This window comes from Pseudocercospora fijiensis (genome assembly GCF_000340215.1).
Source record: "Pseudocercospora fijiensis CIRAD86 unplaced genomic scaffold MYCFIscaffold_3, whole genome shotgun sequence".
Taxonomy (NCBI): domain Eukaryota; kingdom Fungi; phylum Ascomycota; class Dothideomycetes; order Mycosphaerellales; family Mycosphaerellaceae; genus Pseudocercospora; species Pseudocercospora fijiensis.
In genome coordinates, this window is record NW_006921534.1 from 4,597,381 (window position 1) to 4,617,706 (window position 20,326).

At 51.5% G+C, this 20,326-nt stretch overlaps 9 protein-coding genes across 9 annotated transcripts; 5 read left to right on the top strand and 4 right to left on the bottom strand.

Moving 5' to 3' along the window:
* Window positions 1-203: 203 nt before the first annotated feature.
* MYCFIDRAFT_41978 (uncharacterized protein) lies at window positions 204-2,057 on the bottom strand (the record flags this gene model as incomplete). The annotated part of the gene is made up of 1 exon (XM_007926046.1): window positions 204-2,057. The coding sequence occupies one exon, from the start codon at window positions 2,055-2,057 to the stop codon at window positions 204-206; it is 1,854 nt and encodes a 617-aa protein (XP_007924237.1).
* A 768-nt stretch (window positions 2,058-2,825) lies between these two features.
* MYCFIDRAFT_152941 (uncharacterized protein) lies at window positions 2,826-7,869 on the top strand (the record flags this gene model as incomplete). Its single annotated transcript, XM_007927144.1, has 4 exons — window positions 2,826-2,993; window positions 3,064-4,842; window positions 4,918-5,409; window positions 5,761-7,869. The coding sequence occupies 4 exons, from the start codon at window positions 2,826-2,828 to the stop codon at window positions 7,603-7,605; spliced, it is 4,284 nt and encodes a 1,427-aa protein (XP_007925335.1). The 3' UTR covers window positions 7,606-7,869.
* A 790-nt stretch (window positions 7,870-8,659) lies between these two features.
* On the bottom strand, window positions 8,660-9,580 carry MYCFIDRAFT_41956 (uncharacterized protein; the record flags this gene model as incomplete). Its single annotated transcript, XM_007926044.1, has 3 exons — window positions 8,660-8,980; window positions 9,050-9,208; window positions 9,269-9,580. Coding segments are annotated over 3 exons (792 nt in total), but the record flags the coding sequence as incomplete, so codon positions are not given.
* A 218-nt stretch (window positions 9,581-9,798) lies between these two features.
* MYCFIDRAFT_173666 (uncharacterized protein) lies at window positions 9,799-10,835 on the bottom strand (the record flags this gene model as incomplete). The annotated part of the gene is made up of 4 exons (XM_007927145.1): window positions 9,799-9,833; window positions 9,903-9,955; window positions 9,996-10,728; window positions 10,757-10,835. 4 exons carry the CDS (start codon window positions 10,833-10,835, stop codon window positions 9,799-9,801), a joined length of 900 nt encoding a protein of 299 aa, XP_007925336.1.
* A 54-nt stretch (window positions 10,836-10,889) lies between these two features.
* MYCFIDRAFT_173667 (uncharacterized protein) lies at window positions 10,890-11,445 on the top strand (the record flags this gene model as incomplete). Its single annotated transcript, XM_007927146.1, has 7 exons — window positions 10,890-10,906; window positions 10,947-10,957; window positions 10,983-11,060; window positions 11,094-11,109; window positions 11,146-11,243; window positions 11,291-11,377; window positions 11,408-11,445. 7 exons carry the CDS (start codon window positions 10,890-10,892, stop codon window positions 11,443-11,445), a joined length of 345 nt encoding a protein of 114 aa, XP_007925337.1.
* Window positions 11,446-11,754: 309 nt separating this feature from the next.
* Window positions 11,755-12,421, top strand: MYCFIDRAFT_41757 (uncharacterized protein; the record flags this gene model as incomplete). The annotated part of the gene is made up of 2 exons (XM_007926025.1): window positions 11,755-11,925; window positions 11,984-12,421. The coding sequence occupies 2 exons, from the start codon at window positions 11,755-11,757 to the stop codon at window positions 12,419-12,421; spliced, it is 609 nt and encodes a 202-aa protein (XP_007924216.1).
* Window positions 12,422-12,576: 155 nt separating this feature from the next.
* Window positions 12,577-13,534, bottom strand: MYCFIDRAFT_133906 (uncharacterized protein; the record flags this gene model as incomplete). The annotated part of the gene is made up of 4 exons (XM_007927147.1): window positions 12,577-12,889; window positions 12,945-13,075; window positions 13,143-13,286; window positions 13,349-13,534. The coding sequence occupies 4 exons, from the start codon at window positions 13,532-13,534 to the stop codon at window positions 12,577-12,579; spliced, it is 774 nt and encodes a 257-aa protein (XP_007925338.1).
* A 902-nt stretch (window positions 13,535-14,436) lies between these two features.
* MYCFIDRAFT_152946 (uncharacterized protein) lies at window positions 14,437-16,623 on the top strand. The gene is made up of 4 exons (XM_007927148.1): window positions 14,437-14,628; window positions 14,694-15,014; window positions 15,338-16,335; window positions 16,390-16,623. Exon 3 carries the CDS (start codon window positions 15,663-15,665, stop codon window positions 16,323-16,325), a length of 663 nt encoding a protein of 220 aa, XP_007925339.1. The 5' UTR covers window positions 14,437-14,628; window positions 14,694-15,014; window positions 15,338-15,662; the 3' UTR covers window positions 16,326-16,335; window positions 16,390-16,623.
* A 384-nt stretch (window positions 16,624-17,007) lies between these two features.
* Window positions 17,008-18,156, top strand: MYCFIDRAFT_41980 (uncharacterized protein; the record flags this gene model as incomplete). The annotated part of the gene is made up of 1 exon (XM_007926047.1): window positions 17,008-18,156. One exon carries the CDS (start codon window positions 17,008-17,010, stop codon window positions 18,154-18,156), a length of 1,149 nt encoding a protein of 382 aa, XP_007924238.1.
* Window positions 18,157-20,326: the final 2,170 nt, after the last annotated feature.

Genomic DNA, 20,326 nt, shown 5'->3' on the forward strand with positions numbered 1-20,326 from the left:
GAAGCGGCCAATAATGAACGGGATCGGCATCTGAGTCGGCGTCCAGCACATCCCATCTGAGATCCCACAATCTCTCCTTCCTCCCTCGAGAAATCATTCAAGCCTACTACTACATACCAGGACGAATCAGAGCACAGCAGAGTCATCATCATCATCTTCTTCTCCTTCTTATGCGGACAATATTTGTACAGGGTATCTATCTTTTATATCAGAGCTTGACCTCTAAACATCCCCTCCCTCACCTCCTTCACAATGTCTTTCCTATCCTGTTTGCCCACGAGCACAATTCCCCTACCTCGTCTTCCCATCCGTCCTACACGACCCAGTCGATGGATGAAATCTATGCTTGTGTGTGGCACGTCATAGAGAATCACGTGTTTGACGAGCAAGGTGTCGATTCCTCGCGATCCGATGTCCGTTGTTACGAGCACGCGTGTGTTGGACAACTTTTTGGGAGTGGATGAGAATGCTAGGTCGTCTTGGGGTTCTGGTTTGGTTTGGGATTTGTTTGCAGGGACGACTGGAGAGCCGGTGAAAGCTGCGAGAGTATCGGCTTGTTTGCGATCGTCGCTGTCCCGGGATAGAGCTACGGCATCGATGCCTTTCGCTTTGAGAAAGTTTGCCAGCTCGGTTGCTTTCTCGCGTTCGTTCACGAATACGACGATTTTCTTTTCGTGGCCATCTTCGCCTGCTTCTGCGGCTTCTTTCCCGATGTCCCAGATCGTTTGAGCGCAGGCGAGATCTCGGTTTCCTTGGTAGGGGACTTTTTCGATGTCGATAACGCTGAGTTGGACGCGGCGCGGGATGGCGTGAAGGTTTGGTGTGACGAGACGTTTCGTTTCTGGGTAGCGTTTCTTTAGGTAGGAGTCGACGCTGCGAGGAATTGTGGCGGAGCAGAAGACCAACTGCTCGAGAGAGGGTGCCGCTCGGTCGAGGAGACCTGATGTGATGGGGCTGAAGGAGCGGTCGAGTAGACTGTCTGCTTCATCGCAGACTAGATGGGTGACGCGTGATAGAATATGAGGATCGCTCTCGGTAATGCTGTTGAGCAGATGAGGAGTCGAAATGACAATGTCAACGCCGCCGGGTGCAAATACTCGATTGCGAATCACAGTGCCAGTGAAAGCAGCACTGATCATGGCAGATCGAAACTTGATGGTGTGTGATAGACTCTTTGCCACAGCTCCAACTTGGTTCACGAGCTCTGCAGTAGGCAAAAGGATGATGGCTTTGGGTCGGCCAGCATCGACTGGGAGCTCAGGTGCATCCAACTCGAGCATTCTCCCCTGCTGCTCTCTTCGCTTCATCTTCTCCGCCTCCTCTTGCTCTTTTCTCTTCTTATCTTTATATTCGGCCCTCTTCAGCGCATCAATGATGGGCAACAAATATGCCAACGTCTTGCCGGAGCCAGTTTCTGCTGCTAGTAAAAACTGCTGCATGCGCTGCTTGGCCTCCGCCTCGAATCTCCTCCTCCTCCGTCTCTTTCGATCTTCCATATTAAGGAGCGCTGGTATTGCGAGACGCTGAATTGGCGATGGCGCTACCTCTGTAAAACCCGCGAGGACTTGGTTCGTTACTGCCTCTTTCACCACGGGCAGTAGATCAAAGTCGTCGAAGCTCTCGCGCTCCATGATCTCCTGCTTGATCCGGCTCCGCTGTTCGTATGATATGCTCGATAGCCGACGCTGCATTTTGAGCGCTCGCATAGGATCTCTAGGCTTTTCTTCCCGCTTGTTCTTCGCGCCCGGTACTAATCTGGTCTGTCGTTTCCGCTCGGCGGCCGATATTTGGTTCTTCTGGAACTGCAAAGCTCTTGGGGCCTCGGTAGTGTTCATGCCGCCAAATGGACTATTTCGCGATGATCTTGGAGCTGCTGGTCGGCCTCCAGCAGTCTTCGATGGACTGCCTCGAGCCACCCTTTCTGACAAGACCATTCGCGATGGCTTTCGTTTCTGCAGGGTCGCTGCATTCCTTGAAGACTGCCATGATGGACTGAGCGCCGTTGCTAGAGACCGCAATTCGCAGAGAGGGCACACTGATGGCACGAGGCGTAGCATGGTGATACTGCCACTGCCACTTCGCAGGACTTCGTTCATTCACAGATGCAGATCGTAAAATCTGGATCTCCATTCGCGCTAGTGCGCGCGGCCATGCATCGGTTAGTTCCCTACCAAACGCTAACAAGGGACCGACAGCTGAGATCTTTCTACCGCTCGCTTTTCACTATCTGACTTTGGTATTTATGGCTCACACGGTTGCTCATACATTGCCACGGCCACGCTGTAGCTATCATAATTGGTTCGAATAAACAGGCTGAACATAGGTTGATAGAATATTGGTCTTGGCGATTGCGATGCATCGCCTAGCATGTGGGTCGTTGCTGTAGATACCGGCCCGTACCCCGCCGTATCAGCTTCCAAGGAAAGGACGCTCAGGGTGTTGACGCGCTGCGCAGTGCGCACTGCAGAATCATATCATACTACACACCAGCTTCTGCTTCAGTGCGAGACTCTTTTTCACCCACATTCGCTCACGCCGGCATGCTCTAGTCCTTTGCTACAATCCGGAACTGTACAGACTATATTCGCTTCATCTTCACCGTATTCCCAGTACCGCCCGCCAGCCGGCCCGCTATCAAACGGCGCCTGAGCGCATTCCGCTCTGTTGATCTTCGGGTCGCCGCAGACCATTTCTTGGAACTTCACGCGCATTCCAGCGTTTCGCTTCCATTGAGCATTGTCGGAGCGTGTGAGAGCCCGCGGCAATGGATTCTGTATGCGCAACACTCCTCTGATTGCGTGCTGCAAAGAAAATCGTTGCTCACAATGGTGCGCCAGGTCCAGCCGCAGCCGCTGCGCATCAGCAAGTCGGGCATTGGCACTGGCCATACGCCTGCATCCACGCCGAACAAGATGCCCGCCGGTCGAGCGCTGCAGGAGATTGGGAACACCTCGCAGCGTCGGAACTCACCATCCTATAACCAAGCGACGAGGGTAAGAGGCATCCCCACCCACGGTACCTGCTGTTTAAGTGCGAAGCCATACTGACCTGCCTTCCTCGCAGAAGATGATTGTCTCTCGCGAGTCGTCACCCTACACCGAGAACTCCTTCACCAAAGACTCGCCGCGTGGTTTCTGGACTGCCAAAGACCCCATGTCGCCCAGCTCTCGCTTGGGCTCAGACGAGAACACGCCTGAGCGCGATCATTCTCCCGGTGTGACCTCGCCTAAGCGTCGAGCCAGTATCGAGCGCCTGCAGAAGGCCGGCCGAGTCAAGTCCAGCAACATCTTCGCTCTGGAGTCGAAAGATGCCTACGATCCATCCAACATGCCCATCGTCGAGCGACCGAGCGCCAATCGACCGCTGAGCGGGAATTTGGTCAACAACAGCTTCACTAGATATGACAGCATGAGGAAAGAGAACAATCCAGTCACAAGCCCGCGCAGACAGGCACACAAGCGCACAAACAGCGAGGCCACCGTCCCTCTCATGAGCAGTCCACTGACGAGGCCTGTCCCGATTCCGGCAAAGCAGTCAACGCCCACCAGTTCACCTACCAAATCATCGCTTTCACGAACAAGTCAATTTGGCGGCTCCTTTGAGAATGAACCTGGACCATATGCAGATGGAGATGATCGCTGTCCGACCCCACGCGCTCGTGCTATTCATCGTCAGAATAAGAGTGTCACTTTCCGTGAGGATCCGCCTGTCATCAACGAGTATGAGAACCCGACCCCAGAACCATCAGTATCGGCTGCATCTGGCTCTCGCGAGGGAAGCTGGGATTCCGACTATTCCGATCCGGACTATAGCTTTGAACGTGGCAGCTCGCTTAATGAGCAACGAGATGATAGCTTTGATGCCGATCTGGAGAACGCAGACAAGACTCCGGTCGTCCTGCCAGAAGATTGGTCTCGCATGTCTCCAGATGACGCACGCACAGATCTAGTCGACGAGGGTGATGATGTTTTCGAGGGCCCTTCGCCAGTCTCAGAGCGGAACATGCTGAGATCTGCAAGTGTAACATCCGACGGAGAGTCCAGACCTCTCCCACCTTTGCCTGGACTCATGACAGGTCGCAGTGGCTCTGCCACTGCCCTTGCAGCCGGACGTGCCTCCAGCGGCCAGCGAAACTTGCCAAGCCCACCGAAGCGTGCCTCATGCAGCAAGGAGGACATTCTCAACATGACGCGTGACTCTTCTATGACCATGGAAGAGCGTTTGCATCTCATGGGCCATCAACATGGCAAGACCGAGGAGCGACCATCCTCGAAGCACTCGGAAGCTGAGCTGACAATCACGAACCTGGACACCGGTGAGAAAACGGACATGCAAGTGCACGCAGGTCAGGTCGAGGAGAACTCTGCCATCGCAGACTTGGCCGACTTTGACAACTCTCCACCCAAGATCTCCCGCGAAAGCATACTGCGAAAGGTCAGAAACTCCAAGTATGACTTCCAGGACGACGAAGAGGCATCCAACCTTGACGATAGTCCAGCAAGGCCGTCTTATGCAGAGCTCGCCAAAATGGATCCAGATGAGCCAATACCATCTCGAGAGAACAGCCGCGAGACCAGTGAGGCATATCTTGGCGAGTACATCCATGATCGCGCCGATAGCGAGCAAGTCGAGATCAAGGAGGAGCCGACAGATGACGATGGTATTGACCTCAACGCTATCCCGACCATTGACGAGCCTGCCCGGGACGGAACGCGCTCACCTTCGCGCATGGATGATTATGAGCGTCAGTCCTCGGTAATCCGCCACGATGTCAGCTCCACGAGCGATCACGATGACTCTGAGAGCCGCTACAGCTCAGTTGAACCAGATGCCGAGAGCACTGTCCTGCAAGCAGAGCACAAGGAACCATTTACAGAGCTGGATACTGGAAAGGAGACCCTTGAGGACGCCATGCAGCTTCTCAGTGTCAAGGACTACTCACAGCCCGGGCCAACAGCAGCAGCCGAAGCACCCAGGCAGAAGTCGATCAGTGGAGATTTCATGGGACTTCCGTCGTACCTTGCCTCCGAAGATTACGACTTCGGCATGGGAGAATACATCACTCCACCCCCGCCAGCTGCTGTCGACGATAAGGCAAAGCAACTTGATGTGCTCACCAACCCACCAAAGCTGGAACCGGCACGACAATCCAAGCCTTCGTTCAACGACTTGCCACGGCCAACATACGATGGTGCTGAGTTCTCGCCGCCAGGCACGCCGGACTCACTTATTCGTCGTGATAGCGAGGTATCCGCGTTAAGTGAGGAGCTGCCACCTCCAGCAGAGGCCGAGCCAGAACAGCCAGTGATTCCGGAACGACGAGCGACAATCAAGACGAATGGCCAGCTCAAGACCCGGCCCTCTGCGACACCAGCAGACCTGCGCGCAATGGCGAACCAGCGACGACTTGTTAGTGCCGAGCGTCCGGTCCCTCCAATCCCGCAGGCGTACCAAGCTGAAATGGCCGAAACCGTTGAAGAGGATCTCTCGCAGCACTCTTCCGAGGGCGATGATTCAAAGACCGATTCAGGAGTCGAACATAGCCCAGACACGGCCGCCCGTCGTCAAGAGGTCAAGAGGCAGATGAAGCTCGATCTCGAGATTCCTGCTCTCAACGCTGAAGTCGCAGATGATGGCCTTGGTCTGGAGTCCGAGTTCGAGCGTGTCATTCAAAGCCAGAAGGTGGGCTCACTTTTTGCTACATCCTTATCTTTAGCTCATCATCGTGACGCTGGTGCTAACGTATCTGCTCGCAAACAGAAGGGCTACTTGATGCGCCAGAATACGAAGCTCGTTGTGGCTACTAACCGCAACTTCTCCGGCGACAGCAACGGTACCGCGAAATCGAACGACATGCCCATGTCCTCAACGGCAGAAGCACGACCGACCTCGCGCGGTGGACGACCGGGAAGCAGTCCTCGCAAGCCTAGTGCTGAGCAGTTCCTCAAGACTGAGCCATGGAATGGAAAGGCCAGACGCAAGAGCCAGAGACAGGCATCGGCAGCACAACACAACATTGGGCCAGCACCACCGCTTCCCGGGCAGCCAAGCGCTCTCGGTGTTGTGGATGAGGACTTTGCAGCAGGTACGAGCAGTCTCGAGGATGACGTTGGTGAGGGTGTCGAGCGCGGCCGGCTTTTCGTCAAGGTGGTCGGTGTCAAGGAGCTTGACCTGCCAATTCCACGAAACGACCGTCTATACTTTCAGCTCACGCTGGACAATGGCCTGCATTGCGTGACGACGAGTCCTCTGGAACTGGGCAAGAATGCGCCAATTGGGCAAGAATTTGAATTGGTGGTGCTTAACGATTTGGAGTTCCAGCTTACCCTCAACACGAAGCTTCCGGAACCACCAAAGCGGCATGCCGCAGCAACGCCTCCCTCGCCAAACAAAGCTGCGCAGCACAAGAAGACATCCAGCCTCTCTCGCTTCCTGGCCAGTCCAAAGAAGCGTGCTGAGCGTGAGCGCCAGGAGCGTGAGGCTGCTGAGGCTGAGGAGCGAAGACTGCAAGAAGAGGAGCGTCGAAAACGAGCTTCAGTACAGCCAACAGCCTGGGACTATCTCCATGAACTCGTGAACGATGTCGATGGGTCCTTCGCTCGATCATACGTCAATCTCAAGGCTCACGAGAAGGAATGTTTTGGTCGTCAGCTCACAGTCGATGTTCCTTGCTACAATGAATGGGCCCAGGAGAGAGACGCCGCTGTTGTGAACAGTGTTCGATCGAAGCGTGGCAATGCTGGTCCTGTCCGACGACCACCTTACGTTGTCGGATTCCTCGAACTACAACTGCTTTACGTCCCAAAACCGGCTGGTGCCACGGACGCCCAAATGCCAAAGAGCATGAGCAGTGCAATGCGGGAGATGAACCGAGCCAGCGATCACGTCGAGGTTGTGCACGAGAGCTACCTGTCTCAGCAAGGTGGTGATTGTACGCACTGGCGACGCCGTTTCTTCCGTCTTCAGGGCCCGAGATTGACGGCATACCACGAGCACACGCAGCAAAAGCGCGCTGTCATCAATCTCAGCAAAGCCAGCAGACTCGTTGATGACAAGAACACTCTGGTTGCGAACCCGAAGTCAGCCAACCCAAGCAGTAAAGGAGGTCGTAGGAAGTCAGCTTTCGCCGAGGAAGATGAAGGCTACCAGTACGTCGAAGAAGGTTTCCGGATCCGATTCGCGAACGGTGAGACGATTGACTTCTATGCCGACTCAAGAGCGGAGAAAGATGAATGGATGAGTGTCTTGTCCCAGGTCATCGGCAAACCAGACCCAGGAAAGAAGGCAGCGAGCTGGACAGATCTCGTCTTGGCCAGAGAGCGTGTCGAGGGTGTGCCGCCACAAGTTCAGGCTGCTTCTTCAGCAGCTGCTGGCGTTGAGGTTAGAGACTTCACCAAACCGCCGCGACCGGAGAGGAAGCTTAGTGATCGAAAGCCAGTGACTGGAAGCAGGAGTGTCCCAACCAGTCCTGTAAAGCAGGGAGCAGGCTTCCCACCCATGCCTCCTCTTGCTGAAGCGGAACCTGGATCGAGGCCCAAGACTCCACCCATGAACCCCAGACGTGGACATCGATCAAGAGATGCCGTGAAGAGCATGATCTTCTAGGAGGATGGTCAAGACACGTCGGGTCGGATAGTCGAATGGCTGAAGACTACGCCAGATTCCACGCCGTTGAAGGGTGTGCCGTTCCGGGAAGAGGAACCGCAGAATCTCAGCTTGGAGAGTTGGGATGCTTGTGATGTGGACGATCTTTGAAAAGAAGTGTGCGCAGTCTCCTTGGTGCCGAAGAAGTTATCATCGTTGTGGAATTGTGGATAGGATGGACATGCTTATTGCGAGCATTTCGTATCTGTCTGTATGTGGTCCATCATCATCCTGTACAGTAACTTGTGCAGCAAATAAGTCGTCGTTGTTTCTGGCGGAGGCGTTGGTCGGTGGTGAGGAGTTTTGAGTTGTTTGTAATGAGAAGACAGGAATGAAAAATTGGACACACACAAAGTACATGCTTACTACTCACTGATCTCGTCATCATTTCAGTAGCTCATCGAACCGGATCATTTGCTTTTTCTGTGGCAACTCCCGAAGTCCGCGATGCCAGTCAGTCTCATGTTCATCAGAGAATAGTGTATGGGTGACGAAATAGGGGGACGTTTTACTGAGGTGAAGGGGTGTTGTTGTGGTCTTTGCACTGCTGTCGGTAGGCACTAGTGAGGGTGTGGTTGATATCTTGTTGTCCTGTGCTTTTGGCACAAGGTTGGTTGCACGTGCGGTCGACATGGGTTGTGTGGAAGTTGAGCCAGGGTGAGGACTTTCGCAGGAGGAGGGAGGAGGACATACGGATGCATGTTTATTCGAGAGATCTTGGTGATTTTCAATGCGAGTATCTCTTAGAATACATCCTCTTCAGTTTTTGTATATGTTTGGAAGAGATTTTCTGTATCATTTCTTCAACACATTCTGCTCCACCATGCCTGCACAAGCCTTCTTGGCTATTCCGAATGCATTCCCGCGCTCATCAGAGGCGGAAAGGGAAGTCAGTAGTGCTATATGTCTCTAGTGCTACTACGGATAAGAAAATTTCGCTTCATGAAAAGAAATGAAAGTCATCTCGGGCCAAAGATCAAAAAGACCCACCGAAGCAGCATGATATGTTTCTTCCTCAGAACGCCTGCACTTTCCCCAACCCTTTCGATCGAACACTGTCATTGGCAAAATATTCTCCCGTAACATCGCCAATGTCATCGAAAGCGAGATGAACCGGGATCATAGCGCCTTGTTCTGGAGTCTTTGGAGGTCTCTTTCCAACAATCACTCCCATATCTGTCGATACCCAGCCGGGACAACAGCAGTTGATGAGACCTTGTTGATGATGGCGGGAAAGAATTTTGGTGAATGCGCGCACGAGTGCTTTGCTCACGCAATATGATCTTCCTGTCGCGCCGAAGCCAGATGATTCTTCGGTTCCATCTCGGACCGCGGTCTATATATGGTGGGGAGCGTGTTAGTTTCGTGACTCTTTGATGCGATCTGGGAGAAGGGAATGATGTACCAGATAGTCCTGTGCTATTTGCTCGAGATCACCCAAAGTTTTGGCTTCTCTGAAGCGAGCTTGGATTTCGGGACTGTAGATCTTCAAATTAGATGCGATGGATGCTAAGTTGACGATTCGACCTGTCTTCGCAAGATGTGGGAGGAAAAATTGGCACATCTGCAAATGTCAGTACCGAAGCTTGTGGCAACGCTTCCAAAAGCAGGAGGTGCAACAAACCTGCAATGTGCCTCGATAGTTGACATCCAGTGTCTTTTTGGCATTTTCCAAGTTGTATTGTCGGTCGACATTGATACCTCCGTTGTTGATCAAGACATCAATAGTATCGGTGTGACTCTTGATGATGTCTTTGAAGGCGTGTATACTGTCTTGACATGAAATGTCCAGTTTGGGATAAACGACTTTTAGGTCGCTGCGTGAGCTGTTGAAGGCTAGGTCTTCTCCTTTTCGTGAAGTTGCGAATAATGTTAGAGGCCCAGGGTCCTTTCGTGATAGAATCACTTCGCAGATGGCGCGTCCAATACCGCGATTCTGGCGATTGCGTTAGCCATGAAAGACCTGACGACGACCGAGGTCATTTGGCCTTCTTACTGCGCCGGTCACTATGACTGTACGAGGAGAACCCATAAGGTATTTTTGTCTAGGAATTGAAGTCGTGGAGAAATGTTCAGAGGATAAAATCAATGGAAGCAGTCGAGGTCAATGTTGATGCAGGAACAGCGGGACCGGCTCAAACTTTAAGTGGCTATTCATGTCAGATATCGCGTCCATAACACTGACATTGCTTGCCACAATTGGGAACAGGTATATTTTCTTTCCTTAGCGAGTAGATACTATAGTGTTCTATTTTCACGCATGTAAATCGACTGACTACGTACTTCTCGCCCGCTCGATGAATCGTACAAGCTCAACTTATAATCAGAGCGGCACCTGTCCGCTATAGAACTTCGCATACAATTGTGGAAAAGCGCCCGGACTCGACCTTCCATCGACCAGAAGACAAGTATGACCTGGTCCGTTTCTCCCAGAGTAAGGATGACACTCGGTGACCATTCTAACATTCTGACGTGGCAGTCCAGAACCTGTGAGGATGCTGGTGAGAATGAGGATGTCGTTGAAGATACCAGTAGTGTCATGCTCATCCATTCTCGCTTCAATGGGAACGAAAGCCCATCTCGTTACACTCTCGCCGGTCGCTGAATCTCGTGGTTGATGCGAGCCCATCCGATGCACTACACGACTGGGTCGGAAAATCACAGCGAGCGTGGTGCCTTCGAAATGATGTCGTCTTTCGAGGACAAAGCGACGAAATGCGGTTGCCAAGGGCGTTTCGCTGATACTGCCTCCGAGTACTGTGCTCAGACCTCCAGATGAGAATTGTGCAACGACGCAGCATTTCCGGGAAACGATGATCAGACCTGTGCAGGTGTCAAGGCCTGTCGTCCCGAGCACTTTAAATTCTATATTGGAAGAAGTGCTAGTGTCGAATTCGGTGGTTGATGCTTGGCCTGCGGATGGATTATAGGTTTCGCCGGCTCCATTGCTCTTGTAGTGGAGAGAACCGGTTGCAAAGTCGATGAAAGACCAGCGATCGATTGACACATTTTGTGCTGAGCTAAGAGGCGCAAGCACCGATCTGATGTCGAACGACACATCAGAGTTGAGGAGAAGGATCCTGTCTGTCATGTCCATCGATCAAAATCTGACTCAAAGCTGATGGAGTTGAATCATTCGATGTTCCAGAGGGCCTAGCTTTTGTACCTTGCGAATATGTTGCCTCGATCATGATGGCGTTGGACGACTCCTTAGGTCGCGTCAGGCTGAGGCACGACCGTCCACCATGGCTTTTATAACACCGTCGAATAACGACTCGGATGAAATTCATCAAGTGTTGCAGAAAAGCCACATGTGAACGCATGATTGTCGTGTTGAGGCTTCAAGCATCTTCATCGATCGTCGACGTATTTCCTCATTGAGCATAATGCGGGCAATGCGGATATGGGCTCTGGAGGTCTGATGAAGTCATGAATGTAGCAAGTCTGAGATCAAGAGGCATTCTGGTCCATTGATTAAATTTGTGGTTTGCCACTTCTCAGCCAGGCTGTAAACAGGTCGCGTTCATCGAAGCTGGAAGCGCCACATCCGGATCTGGAAATAGGTGATTCTCTTTCTTGCACTGCCACACCTGGTATCAGTTGAAGTTGAATTGAATGCTCTTCGAGATTGGTTTCAAGACGGGAGAGCCCGAAGAAGAAAATGCAGTTTCAGAACTGGCTCGAGCTGCACACGTGCGTCAAGTCAGGCGTCTCACTCGCTGGGACATCACCTGTGAGGCCGGCGCATCTGATGCAGTACAAGCTCCTGAAAGTTTCGATGAGCAACTCCCAGAGAGCTGAAAGCTTGCGCTGATACTATGTACGTATAGCACATGCGTGTCGTGGTGGCGACAGCTGCTCAAAAATTGAGATTGGACCTCTGAGGGAGTCCAGCAGTTTGGCAACACACCAGCCATGACAGGGCACAGGATCTTATGTCAGTGGCATCCTGAGTAATTAGGAGCTGATGTGCAAGTGGCTCCTCGGTCTCGGTTGCTAGAGCAACATGCAAGCAGGTCGAGCGTTGCCAACGCTCTTGGCGTCATATGCGGACGAGACGAAGTCTCAGAGAATTTCGTTTGCTGATCAACCACAGCCATCGTCCTCGAAATGGCGTCGCTACCCCATCCTCTTGCGCTGGCCGACCTGAAGGGCTTTCACGACAACAAGCATCTTTCGGATGTCACCATCTGCTTTTCGGGCCGCAAGTTTCGCGGGCACAGGATCGTGTTGTGTCTCGCATCAGACTACTTCCAGATGACTTTCAACGGAAGATTCTTGGTAACGTCGAACGCCTGGACCATAATGAAGTTCACATCGGCTGATTCGCGTGCGTAAGGAGTCCAAGTCAAACGAGATCGAGCTGAAGGAGGATGATCCTGATGCCGTCGCCGGCGTGCTGAGGTACATCTACGGTCTGGATCCATTCGAAGCAGTCGCCGCTCCAGGAATTTATTTCGATTTTCGACTGTACGAGACGTCAGGAAAGTACTTGCTCCCGAGACTGCAAAGGAAAGCGGCTGCATCTGCAAAGAAGAAACTGGAGGAGAAGTGGGACACGCCCAGCTTTCCCGATTACGTCTACTCCATCTATCAGCACACGGCAACGCACAGTGGTGACCTGCGGGACATTGCCAAGACGATCTGTCGCGATCATCTACCGGCATTGATGGCCAGGAAGAAATTCAAAGAGGTCCTGTTGGAAATTCCGGAACTATCGCTGGACATCATGCAATTGGTTGCGAAGCAAGAGACGATGAATCGCGACTCGTATTGATCCACTTGCGCCACGTACGGCCACGACATGGAAAGAAGAAGCTAAGGCATTTCTGTTCCTTTGAGCCAGATGAAAGTGTGGATGAGAAGCACGGGCTACCAAAACATGATGGAAAGGCCAGTAGCTTATGATTACTGACGGAAGTGCTTGGTGCCTCAACTTTGTCGCGGATCACCATCATGATCCAACTGCGTCGTGTTGTCGTGCATGACTTGTTGTGCAAAGCTCACGTTATCTTGTCGCTTGGGTGGCGGCACCTCATCCTCGTCATGCTTCAGTTGGGGCGGATCCTGCCCAGGCTTGTCGGCAAACAAGTCCATAATAGCGCCTTTGCCGGTAGCGCGTTGATAGATGGCAAAGCTGGTCCCGAACTCGCGGTGAGCGCCAACCTGGATGGCTTTGAGTAGCTCTACGGCGAAATTCTGGCAATTATTGCTGATGAGGTTGTAGGCTGGCCGTTTCTCGCGCCTAGTATCATTGAAAGATTGGTAGTCTGCTCTTGAAAGCACGGCGAAGAACTTACATGTTATGAATGGTCATTCGACTTGCCTCTCGGACTGCCTGGTCATTGAAGCGCGTCTTGCCAACTTCAAATATGTGCCATTCTTCTCGCTTGAGCTCCTCGTTAATGTAGATGATGTCCAGATTGCCGTCCTACCGTCAGGAGCATCAGCGCATTGCTCTGTGGGAGTGATGTCACAAGGAGTTCAGCTTGCCATACCATCCAAAGCTGATGCACATAATCGCCGACAATTACTGCCCAATGCTGTGTTGGATCTGGATATTTGCCGATCTTTGCAGTGATCTGCTTGCCGATGCCGGTCTTCTCAGCGAACCATTTCCCTGTCGCACCTGCTACAGGATGCTGCTGTTCATTAGCAAGAGCAGCGAGTGCGGTATGAATTCTACGCCGCGGACACTACTCACCCAACCCAGCTCTACCGTCCTTGGCTCGCCGCTGACAAGAGCTTCGCCATCAGGAACGACATCCGGCCGGCTGCCGAGTCCTGCAGCCTTTTGCAGTTCCTTTTTGGCATCACTTGCTTCTTTGGCGGTCCAGGATTGAGCCTGCTGAAGGTATGGTTTCACGAAGGTGGTGACCTTGTCGGCCATTGAGCTCTTGGCATCCTTCTTTTCTTCAATATTTTCACTGTCCAGCGAGCGATGGTTGCTGCCTTTGTCTTTATTCCGCTTGAACAAGGTCATGATGTGGTGTCAACTTGTCAAGAGAAGTCCAGGCTGGTGGATTTTCTTGCAGGGTTCTCGGCCACAGCTGGTCGCACCTTGCTCTTGCTGGGAATCTGCTCCGACGTAGCTTCTCCCTGCCTCCTTCTCTGTGCTGTTCAGAAGCAGCGCTGGTGCATTTCGGTGTCAACGATGAGATCATGTTGGCATTCACGAGATTGATGATAGGTACATGTACCTGCCCACGCATGACTGTGTACGGATTCCGACGCGGTCCATTTTGCTTCCTTGAGAACGGCGGCTCGATGCGCTCGCTTAATTTTGAGTAGCGCGTCAGAGTCGTGTTCCTAGGAGGCTGCAGGGGAAGTGCGCGATTTGGGCAGTATGTTTTGATGGCAAAACGAGCGGGATGCATGGGAGACTTCAATGGCCGGCCAATTGAAGCTACACACGAAGCCATGGGTGGGACTGCTGATTAGTGATTACGACGACGGCTGCTCAAGCCTCATGCTCTCACGCAGCCATTATCCACACGTGGAGAAGAAAATGAAAAGTCCATGGCTGGTAGGTGTGAGGAAGTCTTCCAATCATGAACAACAAACGAGCATCATCATATTGGCATTATTATTGGTGCTCGAGATGATCCAGTGCAAAATACATTGCCGAGGCTGGGAGAGCCGCTGGGGTGCGATGGTGCGTCGCCCTGGTCGCGTTCCCCAGCAACGTGTGTTTGGTGACGCTAAGGAAAGCACGACCCAACCTCTCTCCACCGCACCAATAACTGTGCCCTTCTCCTCCTCATCGCTCCATCTCCTGCTTCTGCATCTGCATCACAATTCAACCGTCACTTGGCCACGTACAAGAGCTTGCTGCTGTCCACACACTGGCTTCCTGCAGCTCTTACGCGTAGTCAATTCTCCGAGCTCCTCGACACAGCTCAGCTTGTAGTCTTCCATCTCTCAGAGTCGGAAGACCTTCAAGTCGAGCACCGCTGCCAACCTGGATTACGACGCGAGAGTACCGTGAGTGCATGCATCCATCAATGGCCGCGCGCTGAATCAAAGTCCATCACTAATCCCGCCTCCAGAGTCCCGTTCAGCGTCTTTCCGTCTACCTACAAAAACGAGCAGACTCCTGAGACCACAGAAGTCAAGACCGACGAGCGTGTAACAGTCCAAGGCGCTGGACGGGAAGATCGACAAGACCCTTACCCTTCCCAAACCGGCCCTTCCCGTCGAGACGACCGCTACCGCGAAGACATCCGCATCACTGAAGAAGACCGTTTCCGCAGACAAGACCGACGTGACCGCGAGGACATTCGCATCACTGAGGACCGCCAGTACCCCGGACCAGGCCGCCACGCAGAAGCTGTCGATACTCGTGTAGAGATTGATATTGACCGCCACAAGTGAGTCTTCACATTTCTTCTTCTGCTGACGCGCTCGCACACTCGCAAGCCTCACTGTTTACCGCATTGATGCTCCTTGTCGAGACCCCAGCGCCTGAGGCCGCTCTGGCTCCACTCAGCCCCATGCACAAACACGACCACATCTGCCCCTGAGTGGCCCTTGGCAGACACGCCATGGTCCTAGCTCCTCTAGTGTGTTGTGTTGTCGTCCAAGCAACAAAGACCATCACTTCTCACCGCACCTTCCCTGTTGTCCATCACAGATCTTGGGCCTCTCATCACCACATCGTCGAGGCAGCTCACTAACATCTTATCCTCTGCAGCTACCGTGAGCCATACCAGCGTTACAGCGACGCTCAGATCAACGTCCAGGACCGCGTCTACGACCGCGAGTACCCCACTCGTCACACTCCAGCAACACAGATTGATCTAGACTCCCGCATCGACATTGCCGAGCGAGAGTTCCGTGATCGAACCACCCCATTCACTGAGGAGTACAGAGCTTCTCGTCGTTGGCAAGACAAGAGCACCCATCCACGCGAGTACCCGGCTGAAGGCCACCAAGAGCGACAGCCAGTGCGCTTCGACGACGAGAAAGTCGAAGAGCGCGTGACTGTCGAAGAATCCGCACGTCCTCACAAGCGTGATATGGGATATTACGACGAGGACGGCCACTACCACTCGTTCCGTCACGGAGTCCGCCGCGCTGCTGACAGAATTTTGCACCCATTCGAGAGTCACCACCGCCGCCACCACTCCCATCACGACACCGTTGTTGAGCGTGAAGAAGACGTTGTAGTCAAGGACCGCGAAGTCACCATGTCTGCTCCACGCGACGACGGAGGCCGCCGCTATGCTGGCCCACCAAACACCATCACGATCCCATGCCACCACATCCGCATTGGCGACCTGCTCATCCTTCAGGGCCGCCCTTGCCAAGTCATCCGCATCACCACCTCTGCTCAGACTGGACAGCACCGCTACCTTGGTGTTGACCTTTTCACCAAGCAGCTTCACGAGGAGAGCTCCTTCGTCAGCAACCCAAGCCCATCTGTTGTTGTCCAGAACATGATCGGCCCTGTCTTCAAGCAGTACCGTGTCTTGGATATCCGTGACGATGGCCACGTTGTTGCCATGACTGAGACGGGTGATGTCAAGCAAGGTCTTCCAGTCCTTGACCAGAGCAGCCTGCTGCAGCGCCTCACCGAATCTTTCAACAACGGTCGTGGCAGCGTTCGTGTGCTTGTCATCAGCGACGAGGGCCGTGAGCTTGCTGTTGACTACAAGGTTGTCCACGGCAGCCGTTTGTAAATCCGCAGATGTGAGTAGTGTCCTGCCCCCCATTACCCACGACTTTGCTGACGACTCCGTTCAGTATGAGAGAGAACACGAGTTGCATAGCGCAATGTCGCACCCGTAAAAGCCATTCTATGGTCAGTCGCGATTAGGAGTTTTGCTTCTTGCTGTACCTATAACGAGTGACTTCCACCAAAAGATTATGAGGATGCGGCGTCAGGAAAGTTGTGCATAGGAAAGACAGGTGGGATGGATGAACAGATTGTGCATAGCATGCAGAAGTTGCATCGAATTGTAATGATGGTACATGCTCACATACTTTTCCTTTTCTTGTTGCTGATGAAGGATACCTACAGTAGGTACTGTCTTGATTGCTGACGTCGGTCTGGGGTGTCCGATACTTTCGGCATCGATCAACAACCCTCCTTCAGTGTTTGCGGGGTAGTAGTGTAGTCGAGAAGTCGACGACCATGAACTTGACGTAAGATGTGCCGAACGGCGTAGGTATGTTGTTGCAGCAGTTGGTATGATTACCTCTACTTCTCATTTGTCTCAACATCAACACCGTTGTTCTATCCCCAGGCTTCACCCAAAAGTGATCTAACTGCCAAGATACCTTAGAAGAAGAAGTACACAGTATCAACTAAAGCATTCCGTCCTTTCTACCCCACGAAACAGCATCCAAACAACACATACCATGGGATCAATCACTCCTCCTCCAGAAGAAGACCAATCCCTAATCTTCACCCACCTTCCTCCCTTCCCGACCAACGTCCCAACCGTGCCCCTGCTCCGCCTCAACCTCTCCAAACTCCTCTCCAACGATGCGCTCGAAGAAGAAAAACTCTGGCGCGCATGTTGCGACCTAGGATTCTTCTACCTCGACTGCCGCGGCGGAAACGGAATCGACAGGACAACTCAAGTCAAAATCTCAGGTGACCATCTCCTGCATTCCGCGGACGAACTCTTCGATCTCGCCGAAGGAGTTTTCGACTTACCGGTCTCAGAGAAAGCGAAATACGACATGATGGGCGAGAATTCATATTTCGGGTACAAAGGTTATGGAGATGGTGTGATTGATAGAAAGGGAACGAAGGATCGGGTTGAGTTTTGGAATATTTCGAAAGATGATATTTTGGGGATTAGTGAGAGGTTGAAGAATCCGGAGGTTTTGAGGGGGGAGGAGAATCGAGGGAAGATTCGGGCGTATATGTTGGATTGTCATGCTGTTGTTACGATGATCTTGGGGAGGTTGGAGAAGAGACTGGGATTGCCTGAGGGGAGGTTGAGGGATTTGCATCGTTTGCAGGCTGTGAGTGGGGATCAAGTCAGGTGGGTTAAGAGTCCTCCGCAGGATATCGATGATCGGAGGGCTGCGTTGGGGGAACATACGGATTTTGGATCTGTGACTGTGCTTTTCAATCGGCTCGGTGGGTTGCAGGTATTGCCGCCGGAGACGGAGGAGTGGGCGTATGTGAAGCCTTTAAAGGGCCATTGTGTTGTGAATTTGGGGGATGCGATGGTGAAGTTTACCGCGGGGATTTTGAGGAGTAATATGCATAGGGTTGTGAATCCGCCTGGGGAGCAGGAGAATGGGACGAGATATAGTCTTGTGTATTTTAATCGGCCGGGGGATGAGGTTGTGTTGAAGGTTCTGGAGGGAAGTGAGATGATTGATGCGAAGAGGAGGGAGAACCCGCAGGTTGAGAGCGGTGAGGAAATTAATGCGAAGGAATGGATATTGAGAAGGGCGATGGGTAGGAGGGCCGGTGGTGACTGGGAAAAGGGACAGGGTACGGACAAAGAGAGGATGGAGAAGCATGATAGTGGTATTGCAGCTTCCTAGTGTGCAAGCATACACCCCGAACTTCAAGAGGCATCTTCGTAGTAGATGCTCTACAGTTTGCAGACTGTCCAGAGAATAACGATCTGTCTTCATCAATGAAAGAAGACAGTGATGCCGGTGAAGCCCAGGTCACAATAATCTCAAGAGTAAATCGTCGAAGAGCCAGACCCCCGCAGCCAGAGTCAAGGATGATGCATGCTGTATCAATCACGTGTTGCGGCCAACTCCTGGGATTCCTGGCTGAAGCCGTGTGCTCGAGGCAAAAAACCAAGAGTCTCTTGTGCATATCCAGGGTTCCGTCACACACTTTACGCCCGCTGATCGCGGGGTTTCTAGCCATACGTAAAATCGCTTTTTCTTAGTAGGCCACATGTAAAACTCGATAAGTGGTATATTCCAGTCCTATACAGACATCTAGGTAGGTACAATATTAAACCGCGAGTCTAAATATAATATTAGCTAGTTTATCCGAGCGTATAGTAGTCGTAGGACCTCGCTATCGCTATTTCTTATATAATCCTTAGCAGGCGCGTCCACCTCATTCTAAAGCGTGTATTCCTCGTATTCCTCCTATTTCTTATATTCTACTATACGGATCGTATATAAAACTTAGTATAGGGCGTAAAAGGGGTAAAAAGGTAAAAAGGATACGAGCCGAGCGGTTAACCGAGACGGAGAGGGCAGAGAGGGTAGTAGAACGCGTCGTTTCGAAGTACTACGAATTAGAGGCTAAATCGGATAAGAAGAAGGTTAGCATTCGAGCGCTTTATAAGAGTAAGAAGGCAACTAGCCTATATTCTCGTATTTACTAGCGGTTAAGAGGCCGTAGATCGCTATTTAATCGTCTATTAACTAATACTAAACTAGACGAGTCTTAAGAGCTAGCGCTAGCGGATTATTATCGAAAGAGGGACGTAATAGATATATTCTTACTAGTAGCGTTAATCGTTATTATAGCGATAGAGATACTAGTTAGCCTATTACTAGAGGGGACGCCGAAGGATACAATACCGCTATTTAGTATAGACTAGGCCGACCGCTTTCTAAAGCGCTATAGACTTAGTAAAGTTAAGTCTAAGCCGATTAAGGTATAGCGGAAGGAGGCTTACGACCCTTCTACGATAAGGAGTTAGTTTAACCGCTTTAAGGCGATAATTTCGCGACTAGGTATAAAGCCGCGGAATATATAGAATTTCGATAAGACTAGCTTCCGAGTTAGAATAGGTAGTAACGAGTATATCGTTATAATAGATACGAAGCGGCGCGCCTAGACCGAATATAATAGCAACCGTACGTATATAACTATCGTCGAGACCGTTAATGCCTTCGGTAAGGTAGTAGATTATTAGTTGATTATAAAAGGTATAATAGTCTAAGAACGGTAGGTGCCGAAGGAAGGTAAGTCTATTACTACTACCTAAGGCAAGAACGACGTTACCTACTAACTAATACACCCTCGTTCTTAGGCAAGGACAACTTCTTAATTACTGTTAATAAGTCTAGATATATAACCGACGACACTATAATGTACTATATCCGCTAGTTTAAGCGGAAGACAAGGCCTAAAGATCTAGAAGAATAGAGGGTGCTTCTATGCGACAATTACGGCTCCTACTACTTTAAGGAGTTTGTAGCCTTTATAAAGCGGCATAAGATTTAACTATAGGGCCTACAACTATACACTTTACACTTTATGCAGCCGTTAGATATTATCCTGTTCTAGGTATATAAACTAAGGCATAGGCAAGCAGTATTAGAGGCTATACACCGTAGTATTAGTGAATTCGGAATACCTAAGTTCATCGAGGCGCTCTCGGCTATTCGTAGTAAGACGTTTACCTCTTATAATATAAGGTTAGCATTTCGGAAGATAGGTATATTCCTAATTAATAGGGAGGTCCCTTATAGGCATATTCGAGATTAGTATAGAGCTACTAACTATAACTAGAACTAGCAAACAATTAAGGGCGAATTAGTATAGGAAGAAGTCCGCTATAATAAATCGCTAGTAATAGCGGAGGTCGCTTAGTAGGAGTATATCGCGTCGGTTAAGCAACAACGTTCTATAGAGCCTACTATTATCGATCTAGAAGGCTAGGCTTACGCTAATAGTCGCTACTACCTCGGGGATCTCGAAAACTTAATTACTTAGGGTATGCTATCGTTACCC

Bases quoted from the DNA above. Each gene is read 5' to 3' on its own strand.
- MYCFIDRAFT_152946 (XM_007927148.1), top strand. From the start codon at position 15,663: ATGGGATATTACGACGAGGACGGCCACTACCACTCGTTCCGTCACGGA.